The 18,768-nt window shown below is 43.3% G+C and overlaps 2 protein-coding genes across 2 annotated transcripts; one reads left to right on the top strand and one right to left on the bottom strand.

Annotated features, from left to right (window-relative positions):
* Nucleotides 1-691: 691 nt before the first annotated feature.
* alas2 (aminolevulinate, delta-, synthase 2) lies at nt 692-9,778 on the top strand. Its single transcript, XM_076742055.1, has 10 exons — nt 692-813; nt 2,048-2,400; nt 2,541-2,636; nt 2,776-2,998; nt 3,173-3,357; nt 3,569-3,748; nt 4,582-4,746; nt 7,661-7,929; nt 8,469-8,631; nt 8,987-9,778. Exons 2-10 carry the CDS (start codon nt 2,070-2,072, stop codon nt 9,148-9,150), a joined length of 1,776 nt encoding a protein of 591 aa, XP_076598170.1. The 5' UTR covers nt 692-813; nt 2,048-2,069; the 3' UTR covers nt 9,151-9,778.
* ttc34 (tetratricopeptide repeat domain 34) lies at nt 9,659-17,268 on the bottom strand. The gene is made up of 8 exons (XM_076741475.1): nt 16,764-17,268; nt 15,554-16,259; nt 15,132-15,354; nt 14,425-14,617; nt 13,854-14,020; nt 13,121-13,394; nt 12,715-12,929; nt 9,659-10,937 (listed from the first exon to the last, which is right to left on the bottom strand). The coding sequence occupies exons 1-8, from the start codon at nt 17,266-17,268 to the stop codon at nt 10,392-10,394; spliced, it is 2,829 nt and encodes a 942-aa protein (XP_076597590.1). The 3' UTR covers nt 9,659-10,391.
* Nucleotides 17,269-18,768: the final 1,500 nt, after the last annotated feature.

Genomic DNA, 18,768 nt, shown 5'->3' with positions numbered 1-18,768 from the left:
GAATAAAATCTTAATTCAAGGCCCACTTACCAGATTTCTTCTGGAGTTGTCAGCCTCATCTCAAGGCCTTTATCAGCAGAAGGTGTTTGCTCAACTGCTCAACCAATAAATTAAAAATAAATACTGCTTGAAATGACAAACATCAGGGAAGAAGACTTCAGACTGTACACAACAGAGCAGCCAGATGAACTCTGTTTGCTGTAATATGTGTGAGATGAATAAACGATGATCTTGGCGGAGGAGGCTGAGGTAAACTCCAGTCTTCTGGAATAATACACCATGTCTTCTGTGAAATCTCGTATATGCTGATTTTTGTCATGGTTATGACACGTCAGGTGAGTACTGGTCATCTAGAGGTAACAAATCCACAAACAAGTTGTATGATGAGAACTATTGACAGTTCATCGTGTTCTTCTTGTGTCTTATGGTATTTTAATGTCCTGATGTCACAATAGCGAAGAAAAAGAGAATTATCATCATTATTATATTCATGTATGTTTTGGAAAACGCAGCATCTCTGAATTAACAACTCTGACATCAAAGTGAAACGACCGCCATGAAGTCATTTTACACGACAGAGAGTGACACGACTTTAATGGAGCCTTATCAGCATCTTGGCACCTCCCATACACACACACACACACACACACACACACACACACACACACACTTCACGGGGTGGCCCCCAAAGCTGGGACCCAAATGACATGTTTTAGGGGTGGGAGCTGAGCTCTCCTGACCAATAACTGTTGACACGTTCTGACTTTCTGTCTATTTGCTGTTTTGAAGTTCGTCCTCAGTGCAGGTCAACAGGTAAGCTTCCTGACAGTCTGAACTTACTACTGTTATTATCATTATCAGTATTATTATTATCATTAGTAGTAGTAGTAGTCGTCGTATTGTTGTTGTTGTTGTTGTTGTTGTTGTTGTTGTTGCTATCAGCATTTTATTTATTTTTAGTTATGTTGATAATGTTGGCAATCACACTATTACTATCATGTGTACATTAGTAGTAGTGTTATTGTTATATACACTGCTGTATAATTATTCAGGTTACTGTTAAAAGCTACAAATGTGATAATAAATATGGCATAAATTGTTATAATTACTTTTGAGTGCTTTATTTATTCCTTCATGTAGTGGAGAGCACACTGCATGACTGAATATATACTTATGCAGACACAGTTTATCCCTAAACATTTGTTGACAGTCAGTGAGAACAAACATGAGATGTGGATACTACAGCCTATAGCTCACTAAATGTATGTGGCTTGTGGCATTTAAAAGACAGTGGTCTTTGACAGACCAATGAAAGATAACATCTAACCACAAGAGAAAGCCACACATCTCAAGAATTGTTGTATCTGCTGACCGCAGGAGGGAGATGACACAACCGGCCTCTGTTTGTAAACTATACTACACACACAGGTGCTCAGCAGCTCATTAAAATGTGGATCATGTGTTGTTTTGTCATCATACAGTGGATTATTCATTCGCACTGAAACTGAGTATTTCATCCAACATTCATTTTTTTCCCTCGGAGTCGGAGAAACTTTAAACAGCAGGGAAACAACGGGTCTTTATCAAAAGGATTAGATGCATTCCTGCTGTGTTTTATGGAGGATTATTTGATGGGCATGGCAGTAATCAGCTGATGACGTCTGTCAGGGCAGCACTTGTGCGCCTGCAGGGTGAAGATAAGCAGCAGCAACCTGCCGCACCCTGGAGGAGGCACCGACTGCTCTCTGAAGCTACACTGAACGACCACATACATCTCTAGCACCACTGAATGTGTTTAACTTTGTAAACTACGATGAGATTTTAGTTTTATGAAACTCAGTGGCAAATCCAGCCATCCTCATTTTAGACTTCAGTCATCTGATTTAGAAGTGATGAGATTTTGGATTTTCTGTTTCTCAAAAGGCAATGATTTCTTTTAAATATCCTCACTGCAAAGTAATTCATACTCTGTACAGATAAATTGCATATGATGAGTCATCCTTGGATATTTCTATGGAGTAAAAGAATTTCTTCTATCTTAACTCAGACAGAAGAACAGCTGTGGTACAATGGCTGCCTTCCTTCATCACTGCCCCTTCCTGAAGTCTGTCCCAAAGCCAGCTTTGAGGAGAACAGGGGCCACCTTGCTGTCCCTGGCCGATCGATGCCCCATCATCGCTCGTCAGATCAGCGTGAGCGGCCCGGCCTCTCTGGAGGCCAAGCTGAGAGTCTCACCCATCACACCGAAGGCTAACCGGCTTCCCGCAGTGAACCAGAGCAGGCTGTTTGCTCAAACGGCTACTCAGGTGGCTGTGTCTGCATCTAAGGGCTGCCCTTTCGTCACCTCTCAGATCGGGATGGTCCAGGCCAGCCCTGAAGTGCAGGAGGACGTCCAAGAAGGTAGGCAGGATGAACCAGCTGTAGTGATGCTGCAATGAATGTACACGAGACCAGGGTAACTGACTTTGAATTTAAACAGAATCACATCAAAGAGAAATGCTAACATCCCACACTGACAGTCCTGCACTCCTCTTTCACAGGCTTGGTGACTTCACTGTTGAAGGGTTTAAAGGATTCAATCCTCCCAACATCAGCTCAAACCAGCACTGTCACCCACCTCCTCAAAGACAGCATGGGTATGTTTTACAGCTGAAGTGAGCTGAAAGCCACTAATATCACTTATTTCATATGATGCTTTGTTTTTTTTTTACCTAATTAGATAGCTGTTCATTGAGTGCTGTGAGTGCTTTAAAATCTAAGCTTTCACTCCTGCAGTTGGTCCCAGCTACGACTATGACAGTTTCTTCAATGGGAAGATTGCTGAGAAAAAGCAGGACCACACATATAGAGTCTTCAAGACCGTGAACAGGAGCGCCGAGGTCTTCCCTTTTGCTGAGGACTACTCCGTCTCCGGGAGGGAGGGCTCCCATGTGTCCGTCTGGTGCAGCAATGACTATCTGGGGATGAGTCGGCACCCGCAGGTCCTCGGTGCGATCAGGTAAAATGATAACGTCTATAAGTCTTCTGCAGAAAGTCCAAATCAAGTCTGTAAGGCCAAGTTAAATCTCAGCATTTGTCTGGATTTGAAAATCAGTTGAAAAAATAAATGATGGGACACCCTCCACAGCATGAGTTGCGTGATGTTTTATCGTTTTGTTCTGGATGATCTCAGAGATGCCCTGGACAGGCACGGTGCAGGAGCAGGTGGGACCAGGAACATCTCAGGCACCAGTAACTTCCATGTGTGTCTGGAGAAGGAGCTGGCCCAGCTGCACCAGAAGGATGCAGCTCTGGTCTTCTCTTCCTGCTTTGTGGCAAATGATTCCACCCTCTTCACTCTGGCTAAGATGCTTCCAGGTAAAGATTGACCTTTGGCCTCTAAGCCACAGGTTGCATTAACAGATTCAGGGGTGATGACATTTATTAAATGTCCAGCATGAATGTCAATGTCACAGTTTGTCAGTTACATTTCTAGAGGTGCCGTAATTGTATCACATTGAAAAGGTGATCATTATCTCAGGGTTGATAGTGTCTCCAGGGTTTCACGGTGTGTTCGCTGTGTTCACAGGATGTGAGATCTACTCTGATGCAGGGAACCATGCATCAATGATTCAGGGCATCAGGAACAGTGGAGCAAAACGCTTCATCTTCCGTCACAATGACAGCCGACACCTGGAGGAACTGCTGCAACGCTCCGACCCCATGACACCCAAAATAGTGGCGTTTGAGACAGTGCACTCAATGGATGGTGAGTTAATTTGAAGAGATAGTGCAGATGTTATTTGAATTTCATGTATTTATTTAGTTAATCAGATTTATAATGAAGGGTGAACCTACTTAACCTGGAAATTTACTTGCAGAAAGAGTTTAGACATAAATTAATTATATCAACTGTCAAGAGATAAAAACCTTGATCTTTATTTACTCAGACTTATCTGAGTAACATCATGTGTACAGTAGCTTTAAAAAGAAAAAAATGTATGAATGTATGTCCTTTAAAGAGTTGAATTTATTGTTTTCTGTACATTGGTCCATGTGTGGTTATGAAAATCTTCAGCTATGCAGTAGTAGCTAGTAGTATGACCATAGTATATTTAAAGATTTAATAATATATAAAATTGGCTCAGCAGCTGTAGCTGTGTTTTCTTTATATGTATATCACATATTATAAAATAAGTACTCCAGTCACCATCAGCAGTAATTAATAGCTAATAAAGAGAAAGCCAGGTTTGGAGTATTTATGTTTCTACAGTCTACTCTTATTCAGTTTGCAATATCTGTCAGTCATCACTGTCTCTCGTGGGAGGAATAGTTTCCTCCTAAGATGTTTCTCTGTATGAATCTAAACCGCTGACAGCCTCATGAAGCACAGGCTGAAGTGGACTGAATGTAAGGTTGTCACCACATCCAGGAGGGTTTTTCAAAACACTGACACAAACAGGTTGTTTTGATACAAATGTCCACATACAGTTTACATATATGGTACAAATCTAGATGTTACACCGTGCAGCACAGATTTCCTGCTGTTCACCGACACTGCACAGTTCTAATTATAACACCGGATTCTCTGGGGGCTTTCAGGTGCCATATGTCCTCTGGAAGAGCTGTGTGATGTAGCTCACCGTTATGGAGCTCTGACGTTTGTTGATGAAGTTCACGCTGTGGGCCTGTATGGAGCACATGGAGCCGGAGTGGGAGAGAGGGACAACGTTATGCACAAGATTGACATTGTTTCTGGGACCTTAGGTGAGTCTCTTTAGAAGACACCCTCTTGTTGTCCTTTTACAAGTTTGTTAGTAGAGAGGGCACTAAAAGGGCAAGGCAAACTGCTTCAAACTGTCGACTATTCTTGGCCAAACTCCCATTTACAGCCATTTGCATAACTGATACTGTCACACTGCCAACAACGGCAGCAATAGCTCTCAACAAGCACGATACCGCTGCAATGTTGGTCAAATGAGGGCAGGAGAAGAGTGAGCTCTCATCAGAGGAAGCAGAGGTTTTATCAGCTGGGTGTCGGCTTTACTCCCTCTCTGGACGTACTGATAACGCCATCATCAGGGAGTCCGTGCTGTGTGTCGCTTTATGACAGCTGAAGGGTTTTAGGTAGAAATCCCTGTCATGCACACATCAAGTGTGAACTAATCCTGGATTACAACACTTGACTTTACAAGGCTGGAGCAAATAGGGAAACAAGCTCAAACTGAAATAATAAATTAATAGTGCTGTATCAACACACAAAACAGTTTGATTTCTTACATTATGGTCATGTCATAATTGTTTAGTCACTGGGACTCCAAAATAAAACAGCAAGAGTTTAGTCTCACAACATCTTATGTAACACAAAATCCATTTGAAAAAAAAAATATATAATGTGGTGCCAGAAAAAGTTCTCAGCTCAGCGATTTCAACAGCCAGAGTGCAACACTACATACAGGCTACAATCATGACATTCATTGTAACCTTATATTGAATGATTAAACATCCTGACAAATCAGAAAACATCCTGATTTCACCTATTTTTCAGAGCCTAAGACAACAGAATGCATCATGCATTATTACTGTGGTAGAGAAAGTATTCATCAGATTATTTATTTAGTAAAAGTAGCTGTACCATAATGTACTCACATACATACTCACAATTATCTAATAAATCTATGTATGCATAACAAGTAAAAGTTTAGATTTCATACTGAATGGCTGTTTTACAACTGTCATGTTGTTGTATATAACTGTAGTATTGTAAAATGATTTTATATGCTGTTGGGTAGTTTCATCTTGGATGTACAACTGGTGAGACTAGGGATTTGTTTTTTTCTACTTTGTGGATTACTTTCATCAACTTCAAGAGATGCACTGAACTTCAGGTCTATTGTGTACACATGGGAACAGCTGATTGTGCTGAGCAACACCAGCATACTCTCAGTGGCAAGACTAGAGATCCCAAAGGAAGTAAGGAGAAGGGGATGCAGAGCTGGGGTGAAGTGCTGGGACAAGAAAAGATGGCACAAACCATCCATACCATCAGTTATTATGGGAAATGTGAGATCTCTCCCAAATAAGATGGAAGAGCTAACAGTGCTAACCAGACTGCAGAGGGAGTACCGAGAGTGTAGCCTCATGTGTTTAACTGAAACTTGGCTGATGGAGATCATGTTGGGCTCGCATGTTACGCTGGACAATATTCAACTGCTGAGGGTGGACAGGAGAGCGAGGAGAGCAGTACGGGGAAAGGTGGAGGCATAGTGATGTTTGTGAACAACAGATGGTGTAACCCAGGGCCCATCAGGGTAAAAGACCAGCACTGCACCAGAGACATCGAGCTATTAGCTGTTTGCATTCAGCCATATTACCTCCTGAGGGATTTCTCGCGCATTATCGAACTGACTGTGTACACCCCCCTCATCGGCCGACACTGCAGCAGCATGCAAGCTTCTGTATACAGTAGTCTCACAGCTGCAGACATCACACCCCCAGGCCCTCCTCCTCATCTCTGGAGACTTCAATCACGCGTCCCTGTCATCCGCTCTCCCCACTATCACACAGTATGTCCCACCAGAGACAATATATCACTGGACTTAATGTATGCAAACACTAAGGATGCTTACAGCTCATCACCTCTCGCCCCACTGGCCCGTTCCGATCACAATCTGGTTTATCTGCTCCCTGCATACAAACAAATCCTGGGTGTCCCCGGAACTGAAAGCCCTATTGAACAAGACGAACAGGGTCTTTCGATCAAGGATCAAAGATGAGATGAGGAGGGTGCAGAGGGAGCTGAATCGGGAGATACAGAGAGGTAAGGACAGCTACAGGAGGAAGCTGGAGGAGCGCCTTCAGGGGAACAATGCCAGAGAGGTTTGTAGGGGCCTGAAAAACATTTCAGGTTACAGCAGCAACAGCAGGGAGAGCTGAATCTCGAGACCGTGCACTGTGGACTGAACCACCTGTACATAAATGTCAGCAAGACGAAGGAGATGGTGATGGATTTCCTACACCTGTGAAGATCCAGGGCTTGAACATTGAGATACCTAGGTGTTCACCTCAACAATAAACTGGACTGGATACATAACACAGGTGGCCTGTACAGGAGGGGCCAAAGTCGTCTGCACCCGTTAGAAGACTGAGGTCCTTTAGAGTATGTAGGAAACTGTTTAAAACATAAACACATTTCGTTTGGCATTACTAATCAATGCTAATACATGTTCACATTATCCATTTCATCTTGTGCAATTTCTAAGTTGTATATTTCTCTCAACTGTACAATAACACTATTTATCATCCATAGTGACAACAGTACTTTTATAAACTTTTTATTTTGTTGTTTTATTTTGACGTCTTTATATCAATGTGCTTGCTCATTGTAATACTTGCTGGCTGTAACAACTAAATTTCCCCAGTGCAGGATCAATTAAGTTTTATCTTTCTTATTTATATGTTCATCATGCAATATGTTTTCTATATCAATTATTAATCAACAAGGTTAAGCTGTCAAACAAATGGAGTAAAATTTCTCCAATCTGAAATGTAGTATAGAAAAAGTATAGTATATAAAGTGGAAATACTTTAGTATGTTGCATTTGTACTTGAGTAAATGTACTTCTCATCACTGATCAGCCTCCTCACCTCACATACCCTCTGTCATCTGCTGCTGTTCCAGGCAAAGCCTTTGGCTGTGTTGGAGGCTACATCGCCAGCAGCGCCGCCTTGGTGGACACGGTGCGCTCCTTCGCAGCTGGCTTCATCTTCACCACTGCCCTGCCCCCTATGGTCCTGTCTGGAGCCCTGGAGTCTGTGCGGGTCCTGAAGAGTCCCGAGGGGCAGGCGCTCCGCAGAGCCCACCAGAGGAATGTCAAACACATGAGGCAGCTGCTCATGGACAAGGGCCTGCCTGTGGTCAACTGTCCCAGCCACATCATCCCCATACAGGTATGCAGGTTTAGCAGTGCTGCTGCCTCCTCTACAAGATCTGACTGTGGAAATAATAATTAAATTATAAAACAGAGCCAGAGTTAATGGCCTCATGTTTACTCCTCCATAACTCAATTAGTACAGCACAGAACATATGGAGTCCGGACTGTACCACAGGAATAATTAAACTTTCTCAGTATTTAATTATAATCCTATTCATAGTTTAATAAATAAATAAGTTGTTAATTAAATTTGCATTTAAATTATGCAAACTTAAATTTTGTGATACCATATTCTGTGATTTCATGTAAAAATCATTATTATCAGTTCTAGGTATAGATGTTCTGAATGCATCAATTAAATTTTGATTAATCAATTTGTAATTACTTTTTTAAATGCATCATATGATTAGAACTAAACACAAAAACTATATAATAATGTCAGTGGCATACACATGATTCCATAGACCCAGTCAGCCACAGTAATGCATTTCCTACATGTGTGACCAGACTGTGCTGAATTACGGCTCATATCACCTTTCATGATCCATTGTCTAGGTGGGCAATGCTGAGCTGAACACCAAGGTGTGTGACACCCTGCTGGAGAGACACAACATCTATGTCCAGGCCATCAACTACCCCACAGTGCCTCGTGGTGAGGAGCTGCTGCGTCTGGCTCCGTCTCCTCATCATGACCCCGCCATGATGGAGTACTTCGTGGGTGAGTGTGGGGATCCTGACTGAAATTAGGTCAGAGTTGATCCAGCAATCATCCAATTACATTAAGTGAGGACAACAGCCAGAACAAGTGATTTATGTCTGTCCTCAGTGAGTCTCTTTGCTCTGTAACCATAATGCAGTATGAGTCTCTTGGCATGCATCGGTCACCAGACTGCAATGCAGTAAAAATGACAGAAAGAAAACGTTCTTGTCCCTTCGTAGCAAAACTAACAGCATAACCTTTAGTGTGTGCTTGCTAAAATGACCAGAGATGATATTTTAAGACAGAGAAGTAAAAGAGAAATGAAAGTTGGCATTCAATCATTGATTGTTAGAAATGTCTGTTTCACTCACAGATAAATTGGTGGAGGTGTGGCAGGAAGCAGGGCTCCAGCTCAACAGCCCGGCCACAGCCTCCTGCACCTTCTGTGACCGTCCGCTGCACTTTGACCTTATGAGTGAGTGGGAGAAATCCTACTTTGGCAACATGGAACCGCAATACATTACTGTGTCTGCATAATACCAAAGTACATGTAGCACCTCAACAAAAGTTACACAAACAGTATAGTATATGTATAAATTTAACAATATATTCAACATCCTTTTAAATTATAAAGTCCTACTTCAGATGCACTGAGGAGAGTGTTGAAGTGTTAAACATTCTTTAATGTCAGTGGTTTGGACCAAATTACAGTATTTATATCTGTTTTCCTGAATTTCTCCTTATTAAAATGTGTTTGCTGTCACTGATTAAATGATTAAATAAAGTTGTGCATACTCCATTTTAAAAGCATGAGACCTGCACACTGGGCACTTTCTCTTATCTAGGTGTGATGGTTTGATTAAATTATGCTATTTAATTTCATGTTGCGTGATTTCCTTCATATAATCATGGCCATCATGTTTTGTGTCTATTTCCACAATAAATTAATTAGTAACGTTTAAGTAATATAATGTGTGAAGTACCAACGATAACTTGTTCATAAAGCATGGGCAAATAAAACATTTAAGAAATATGTGATGTTGAAAATCTCTACCGTTCACATAATCTTCTCATGTTCAATATACTGCTTTGCTGTATGTCTGCGTAGTTTCATTTTCTAAGTTTGCAAACCGTTGAGAAGGTTTGCTAAAATCACTGGACCATTAAAAAGAACAACAACAAGATGTTTCAGTGTTCAAACAAACATCAGTTAGAAAAACTGACACGAAGTAACTCAGAAATACATACACAGAAAACAGAAACATGGCTGTGCTGTGGGATTGCCTGTGCCTCCTATTGTGGCTAACATATATATGGAAGAAGTGGAAAGAGTGACGCTTACAAGGGTGATGCCCCAAGCCAATGGTTCAGGTATGTGGATGACACCTGGGGGAGGTGACTTCTATATCTCAGGTCATGTGCTGATTGTGTGACTCCTTACTGTGTATTTCTGGCCAGAGTTTCTTCCCATCATGTTTAACAGCTGGTCATGGTGTTTGGATGAACACCAAAGCATCTTGTTGATTGCTTTGCTGTAATTATAAAGATCTTGAATGCTATGACAAACACTGCTGATAATCTTACAAACTTAAATTGAAATTGGAAGACATCATATGAACTAAGCACCATGTCCTAAGAGAACCGCTGAATGTGTCCCATAACATTGTGGAAGATGTCTCATCAGATAGGTCATTCCTCTACAATATGACATCTTAAGGTACAGGCACTGACATGAAGACATTATGTAACCTCAGCTGGACCTCCTGTGTGCCTCAGCACTAGTTGACGTTGCAGGGGCTCGCCACTTCTCGCTTGACCCTTGCCCTCAGTCTGCGGAGCTCGGTGTTCTCACTGTCCACAATCAGGCCACATTCAATCAATGTCCAGGCTTTGCTGAGCTGCTGCTCCCCATAGTGCTGCAGCGCCCCCCGCAGGAAGCACTCAGCCAGACGTAGCCTCCCCAGACCAGCCTCCACACACTGGATGGCCCGGGTCCTGTGGAGCTCCAAGGCCCGACTGAAGTCCTCCAGAGCTGCTCCCTCTCTGGAACAGAGCACCAGGCTGCGGCCACGCCGACACAGGTCCTCCACCCAGACTTGGGGGTCATCTGAGCAGCTGGAGTCGGATCCACCGTGTCTCTGGATAACTCTGTCCAGGTCAGTTATGGCCCGCTCATGTAAGCCCAGCTGAGCGAGGCAGGCAGCTCGCTGGCGAAGATACTGGAGTCTGTGATTGCCCACTGCTTGTACTGCCACAGTGAGGAGTGTGACGGCCTGATCCCACTGACCACCTGAGGACACACTGCTGGCCTCCTGTGCTGCTGCCTGTTACAATATAGATGCAGAGTATTTCATATGCAATTTGTAAATTCATAAATATTCTTTGTTTACTATACTTCAGCTTGATTAAGGAAATATGCTACTGCTTACTTCCTATGCTTTCTTTTAAATATTGTGAAATTGTTTATTGATGTCTTCATACATTATGCATACCTTTTCATCTTTTCTGACCTTACTGCCCATTTCAAGTATATGAAATATTCATGATGAAGGTGCCATCTGGACGGTTTCATTCCAAATCCAGTACCCCGAGACTGTACACTAAACGGACCAAGGGAGGTCGAGGACTGGTGAGCATCAGAGCCACTAAGAAACAACTAAGATCCAGGAATATATCCCGAAGATGGCTCCCAATATGAACTGCTAAGCGAATACCTCAGGCAACAGAAACCTAATAATGCAGAAGAGGAGGACCGACCATCTTGGAGGGACGAGCCCCTTCATGGCATGTACCACCGCCAGATAGAAGAAGTGGTTGATATTAAGAAATCCTACCAGTGGCTGGAGAAGGGTGGACTGAAAGACAGCACAGAAGCACTAATCATGGCTGCATAAGAACAGGCCCTAAATACATGATCAATAGAGGCAGGGGTCTACCACCCCGGACAGGACCCCAGGTGCAGGCTGTCCAAAGGTGCTCCTGAGACATTTCAACACATAGTGGCAGGGTGTGAGATGCTGGCAGGCATAGTGTATCTGTACTGAGTATGGGCTGGAAGCCCAAAGGCCAAAATGGAAGACACCTCCTAAGGTGGTGGAGAATGACCGAGCCAAGATCCTGTGGGACTTCCAGATCCAGACTGACAAGATGGTGGTGGCTAACCAACCAGACATCACGTTGATAGATAAACAACAGAAGAAGACAGTAGTGAGAGATGCGGTGAGGGTAAGTCTCCAGGAAATGAATGCTAGTCTATGCAATGTCCCCACAAGTGATGAAAACCTAATGTGTGTGTGTATGGATATGTGTATACACACAAACACGCACACACATAAACGCCAGTCTTCTGGAATAATACACCATGTCTTCTGTGAAAAACTCGTATATGCTGATTTTTGTCATGGTTATGACACGTCAGGTGAGTACTGGTCATCTAGAGGTAACAAATCCACAAACAAGTTGTATGATGAGAACTATTGACAGTTCATCGTGTTCTTCTTGTGTCTTATGGTATTTTAATGTCCTGATGTCACAACAGCGAACAAAAAGAGAATTATCATCATTATTATATTCATTGTATGTTTTGGAAAACGCAGCATCTCTGAATTAACAACTCTGACATCAAAGTGAAACGAACGCCATGAAGTCATTTTACATGACAGAGAGTGAGAGTGGATGGTGAGTCACTTTAATGGAGCCTTATCAGCATCTTGGCACCTCCCATACACACACACACACACACACACACACACACACACACACACACACACACATACTGTCTTGACACAAGCAATAAGTATAAATCTTAAAGCACTGGTTCATTTAGCAGTTTCAGTGACTTTGAACATGTTATTAGTTGTACTCTATTTCACTTTATACAGTATATGTATTCTTTATTTATTCATCATTTAACACTTCACTATATTGCTCACGATCTAAAAGCAGAGGTGTGAGGACATGTTTTAGTCCTGTCATGTAAATGTCTGCAATAAATAACTACTTTGCTGATGACAGTGTTGTAACAAATGCAGCGATAGCCAGAACAACCAACTTGACTCATTCTGCACTGAATCTAGGATTCATTCCTGCACACAGGCTTACCTGAGCCATGCGTTTTCGTTGATTGAATGGGATCACGGCCAGCAAGAAGTCCAGACTGGATGGATCTTTCTCAGACAGTTTGCTGAGTCTGCGAGCTGCACTGTGGTAGTTCTGCTGCCAGGCCTCCACCACACCCACCCTGGCCTGGGCCACTGTATCTCTTGGCTCCTGACCAAACACCTGGCACAGATGAGCACCTGCTGCCTCAACTTCACCTGGAGCAGATGAACCATAACAGCAGGAGTAAGGATTACTATAAACAAAGGGTACCCTTCAGTGTTCCTTTTTATCAAAGTGGGAACACCACCCAGCTGAAACCATAATCTCCTAACCAGACCATTTCCAGTGACATCAAGGATTCCACTGAGAATTCCAGCAGCAGCATTTAGCAAATTTTCCATCTCACCTTTGGCTAAGAGTACATCCACATAGAGGAGATGCCATCTGGGGTCTCTGCAGTCAGTCCTCATCAGAGCCCCACCAATTATAAAAGCCTCTCTGAGCTGCTCTTCATGGCAGGGGACAGCATTAGCATGCAGGATGTCTGACAGGTTGGTCCGACAGAACTCATGCAGCCAATCGCAGACCAACTTCCGTGCCTTGTCCTTGAGTGACAGAATGTCTTTAGTGACCATGTCAGTGTTTATCTGAAGTGCTGCCAGGATGTCATGAGTGCATTCCTAAGGGCAAAAGGAAGTTTGAATTTTAGATTTAAACTGAACATATCACCATATATCACCTACAGCTGCACCAGACAGACACTCATCTCATCAGCCAAAACTTAAATACGTTTATAAAAGAAAACAGCATCCTCTCTCCTGAGACCCTGTAGATTATATTTGGTCAAACTAGTCATAGTGTTGGATGTGCTGACTTCTCATGAACTAATGCGCCTTTTGCCTCATTATGCCTGCTCATATTGGTCAACATAAGCATGCTACTGGTGGTCTACAGATGTCACTATATGTTATAAACAGTTACCTGTCACTGTCACTTGCAGCCACTAATGTGCATATATGCCTAGAGTACCTTGAAGTCTAAAGACGGGCAGAGAAAAGGACTAAACTGTTGAACTGTTTAAAGTACTGTACAACCTCTGAGCTACATCATGATTTTACAGTGTTTTGACTCAAGAATACCTTTTGCCGGTTCAGTGTGAGATAGGTGAAACCTCGTCCACAGAGAGCCTTAACATGTGTTGGGTGCTCCTTCAAAATGGCACTGAAATCAAAGATGGCTGTCTTTCGTTGGCCCAGCAGGGCATAACACCTCGCTCTCTCCAGCAAAGAGTCTGCTGCCTCACCACCTTTATAAATACAATGATTTGATTGGTTTCACAATATTCACATCACTATCATTTTCCATGGCTACTTCCTTATTTATACATAAACAGAGACTGATGAAAACACAGTTTAGTGGCATGTATGATACATGATAGCATTACTTCACATTCACAGGTTTCTACTCAGGCTGACTGTCTTCTAGTTTAATAACACAGAGTCAATCTGCCTGCTTCGTGTTCAGTGTTTTTAAAGATGTACCTCTGCTGAACTGAAGCCAAACACACAGAAACAAAGCTTCTGTTTTGCCAGCCCTTCTCTTTATCCTTGTAATCATTTCCCCAGTCTAGATTAAAGGATTACCCACTATTCATTAAGTCAACAATAACAATAACAAACATCAATAACTCATCGATCAGATTCTAATCACCAGAGGCCATGATAGCGATGGAGAGATATGCCACGGCCTCCCTGACAGCGCTCTCCTCTCGCGTGCCCTCCAGGATGCGTTTTGCAGCAGTATGGCAGTGCGCCTGCAGCAGTCTTCGATCCTTCTGTTGCGCCACCGCCAACAGGGGGCGCAAGCAGCTTGTATCTCCACACTGAATGAGTTTTTTCAGAAGCTGCAGGAAAAATGGACAGATATGAAATCTTTCATTGTAAAAGCTGTAAAATTAAGGAATAAATGCCTGAAGCTACTTGACCTGATACACTACTGCTACTGTATCACTTCAGAAAAATGAACACTACAAATATGGTGTTCAGTTCAGTTTAGATGAACATTCGAAATCAGCTGAGACTACTTATTGACTGCTTACTGACATCTAATGTTTACAAATAGTTCAGTGCTTTTTATTACGTAGTTATATTGTGTTTTTTACCCTTATTACCTTATGGCTTATTGTTTAATGCTTAAATAGTGACAAAATGTAAACCAGGCCCATCCAATTTGCCTTACACTCCAAAAATAAAATGTCATTTTAATCTTAAAGGAGATTCGCAGCCACAGCACTGGCCCTCTGTGGCAAACATAAACATAGAAAATTCAGATTTATTCATTAAATTCATTAATAAAACAGAATAAGACTCAGGATAAACTGATTGCACCCTGAGACCTTCTGTCCTTAATGTACAAACCTGATTGGTGTCATAAAGAAAGCCTCTGTGCAGCTGCAGCAGGGCGAGGCGAGCCAGAATGGGTGCCCGGGGACTGGTGGGTCCGACGGAAAGTAGTGACCGGTAGGCCTCCTCAACCCGGCCAAGCTGGTACAAGGCATCTGCTGCCAGGATCTGAGACCCATCAGCACCGGGCTGGAGCTCCATCAGCAGCACAGCCAGAGACTGGACACCAGCAGGAGTCCTGTTGCAAAGAGTGGAAAAAAAATGCAGCACCAAGAAAACACAGCATGAACAATAAGAGGACTCTGAAACTGAAGCAGCTAAATGGAATTCAACTATCACTGATTTTATTATTTACATGTGTGTTTCATTATGTGACATGTCCAAATGTCTACCAAAAATCCCTGTTGAGTAAACTGTGTGTGAGACAGATGTCATACCCTGTCCTGTGGCTGTCTCTTTTTAATGCGGCCTGCAGTTGCTCCCCTTGCTGGGGCTGTTGGGAGTCTTCATTGGACTTGGACTTGGATTCATGCTCTCCGGTCCCCTCTAGCATGACTCGTCCCTGCTCCAGTAAAACAGTAAACAACAGCCCCCGGTAGTTCCATGGCACCAAGCAGCGAACAGTCAGTGCTGTTTCCTGAGGCTGCAGCCTGCTGGCTGTCACATAGTCTAACGCTGTGAGGTAGTTTAAGCCGCCCATCATACGCAGAAGGCCCCTGCCACACAGTGCCCGCACACAGCTAGATGGGTGAGGGGCATTGTGTTCAATCACAGCCTGGAAGTCTTCTAACGCCCCCTTGTGGTCATCGGAGAGAAGTCGTGCATATCCACGAAGAACCTGCACTGTGTTTTGATAACTCTGCTGACCTTGGGCAGCAGCTAGCTGGCTACAGATGGAGAGGGCCTCTTTGTGTTCCCCTCTGAGGAGAAGACACTCAGCCAATCGTACCCGCAGTGCCCTGCCTCCCCCATCAGGCTCCAAATGGCACAGAGCCCGTAGCTGAGCGATCACAGGGTCCAGGAGTTCAACTCCTTCAGTGGACCGCAGGTCTGGACGGATGAGGACCCTTTCTTTGTAAGCAGACAGGCCCTTCTCTGCCTGCTGTCGGAGGTGATTGCGAGCAGCCACCCCTGTTCCGTGATCTGTGAATAGTTTTTGGAAATGAATTCTGGCAGTGGCAGGGTGGAGCTCAAATGCCTGCCCCAGATCCCTGCACGCCTCCTCAGTCCGTCCACCCGCTGACAAGCAGGCAGCTGCTCGACCAATTAAGAGTCCAGCTCTCCTCTCAGGAGTGTCTTGGAGTAATTTGTCAGTACAACTATCTGATGTTTTCTGACAATGACCGTGATGCAAGAGAGCAGAGTACATCTCTGCACTGTCCCCAAACCTGCCTGTTAAAAACAAATATGCTGCTTGAAGTTCCTGAACGTCTCTATTACCTGGTGAGATAGCCAATAAAAACTCAAGAAGAGTGGGAGAATCTTTTACATCTAGCTTGTCATTTCCCTTTGCTGTCAAAGCATACTCACTGTCAAAATTCAGAGAGGGATGTGTGTGCAGTAATTGGTCTTTAAAGGCCCTCACTATTTTGGGTAGGTGTTGAGCTTGTCTGCTTTTAACCAGTGTGACAGCTTCAGATTTGTTACTCTGGTAAGCTTTGAGGTAAAGCCTCAGCCCCTTGATGCTGTTGGGCTCTGAGAACAAGCAGGCCAAGGCACGAGTTATCTCCAACAAGGTGGCAGTCGCACCTTGCAGGTGTGGGTTTCCCTTCCCTTGAAGCAGAGCAGTGCAGCGAGCAAAAATTTCCTCACAGCCATGCCCACCGCTCTGAAGGAGAGACTCCATTTTGAAAATGGTGGCTGACAGGTTGTTGGGGCAGAGTGTGGACAGAAACACAGCAGCAAGACCTTTATTAAGACCCTCAGTGGGCTGGTTCTCCACGTCACTGTCAAGCCAACCTTCTAGAGTAGAGATCACCCCACCGAGGCTGGACTTCAATTTCCGCATGTGGGACACAGTGGAGGCGGCATGAGTCCTGAAGGCAGACATGTAGAGAGAGGTAGCCCTCTCAAGCTCTCCAGCCTCAAGGAACTGGTCTCCTTCATCACATAGCTCCAAAACATTGACACCAGGTCGAACCACAGCAGTCATGATCATACAGCGAGCTCACTCTCTCTGTTTGTCTCTCACCTGTTCACAGTGATGTCACCTGATGGTTAAAAAACAGGAAACAGGAATAAAAAATTGGTTAACTTTCAAATTGTTAAGTTAAATAGCAGAATTATCAATGCTCTGAATGTTGTATCAAAACGTCTCATGGTAGGTATTCTCACATTTTGACTTACAGACATCGTACAATAAACACAGGTGTTACTAATAACAATAACAATGTTCTATTCAAGTGTCCCAGTAGGCCATGACAGTGAGTCAGCATGCACCTGCACCCCAAATCAAAGCGGGATAAATTATTATTTTCACTCCGGATATTTGGCCCACTGTGGAACTGGTGTTTTCTGACATTTGTTTTCTGACATTTTTTTTTCCTGTATGTATTTAACATTAAGTGTTTCTTATTAACAAGAAACACTGAATTACTTTCTGTCAAACATGTGTGAAAGTCTTTATCTGTTTTATACTAGCATTGCAAAATAAGACATTAAACAGTATAAACAATTTAAAGTAATTCATAAAATATCTCAGGACTAATAACAAGAATATGGTAATATAATAATAACTAATTATACAAACCCCATATACAGTTTTTAGCGTCCATGATTATCACAAGAGAAAAATATGGGAATATTGTCACATTTAAGGAGCAAAAAGTTTAGCAGTGTAACATTGGAAAATACTATATGTGGAAATACTCTGGTCTGTACCGCCTGAATAAGTCAAATAAATGGCTAGTTTTTTTTATGGTGATGTTTTTTGCATACTGAAAACATATCAGCCCCCTCTCCGTGTGTAGAGGACTCCTTGCTCTCTGCCCCTGGTTCACCTACCTGCTCCTTTGACACCCAAACTTGAACAAAACTAAAGTCGCGACTTTTTCTGAAAGGACGTAACTCACCGATACGGCCGGTGTCAGCTCACTCTGTCACTGACCGTCCCGAGGACAGAAACCCGGGCCCCATTTTTGTAACTCAATAGCTGTCGGCTCTGGGCTGCCTGGACAACACGGTGTGTCCGCTCAAACAACAAAAGACAACTTTTTAAAGTCTCTAACAGGTGGACAGACACAGCAGCAAGACATAAACCAGCCGGAACCCGGTCCACATCACGGTGAGCTCCTCCTGGCTCCGTCTCCTCTTGTTGGGACGCTTTGACTGTGCGAGCTGTTGTTCTCGAGCACTGGGCCGGTTGCCAATGGAAACCACTAACGCTCGTGGTCATAGGAAGACCACAACAGCGCAGAATAGAACACCGCGAGGTACCTCACGAGGTTAAGGTTTTCAGGCTCATATGCAGGAATATAATTACAACGTAGCATGTTGGTGCCACAAGAATAGATTAGACAACACAAACGTACAACACATTTAGACTTTTGAAGTTAGACCAAACGTCAGCACGGAAAAAAAAAACAGTTGATTGAAAAGTCCAACATGCTGCATTCTACATATAATGCAAAAACTAAAAATAAAAACAAATATA

The sequence above is a fragment of the Chaetodon auriga genome, chromosome 10, assembly GCF_051107435.1.
Source record: "Chaetodon auriga isolate fChaAug3 chromosome 10, fChaAug3.hap1, whole genome shotgun sequence".
In the NCBI taxonomy this organism is placed as follows: Eukaryota; Metazoa; Chordata; class Actinopteri; order Chaetodontiformes; family Chaetodontidae; genus Chaetodon; species Chaetodon auriga.
This window is presented reverse-complemented; position numbering and strand designations above follow the sequence as displayed.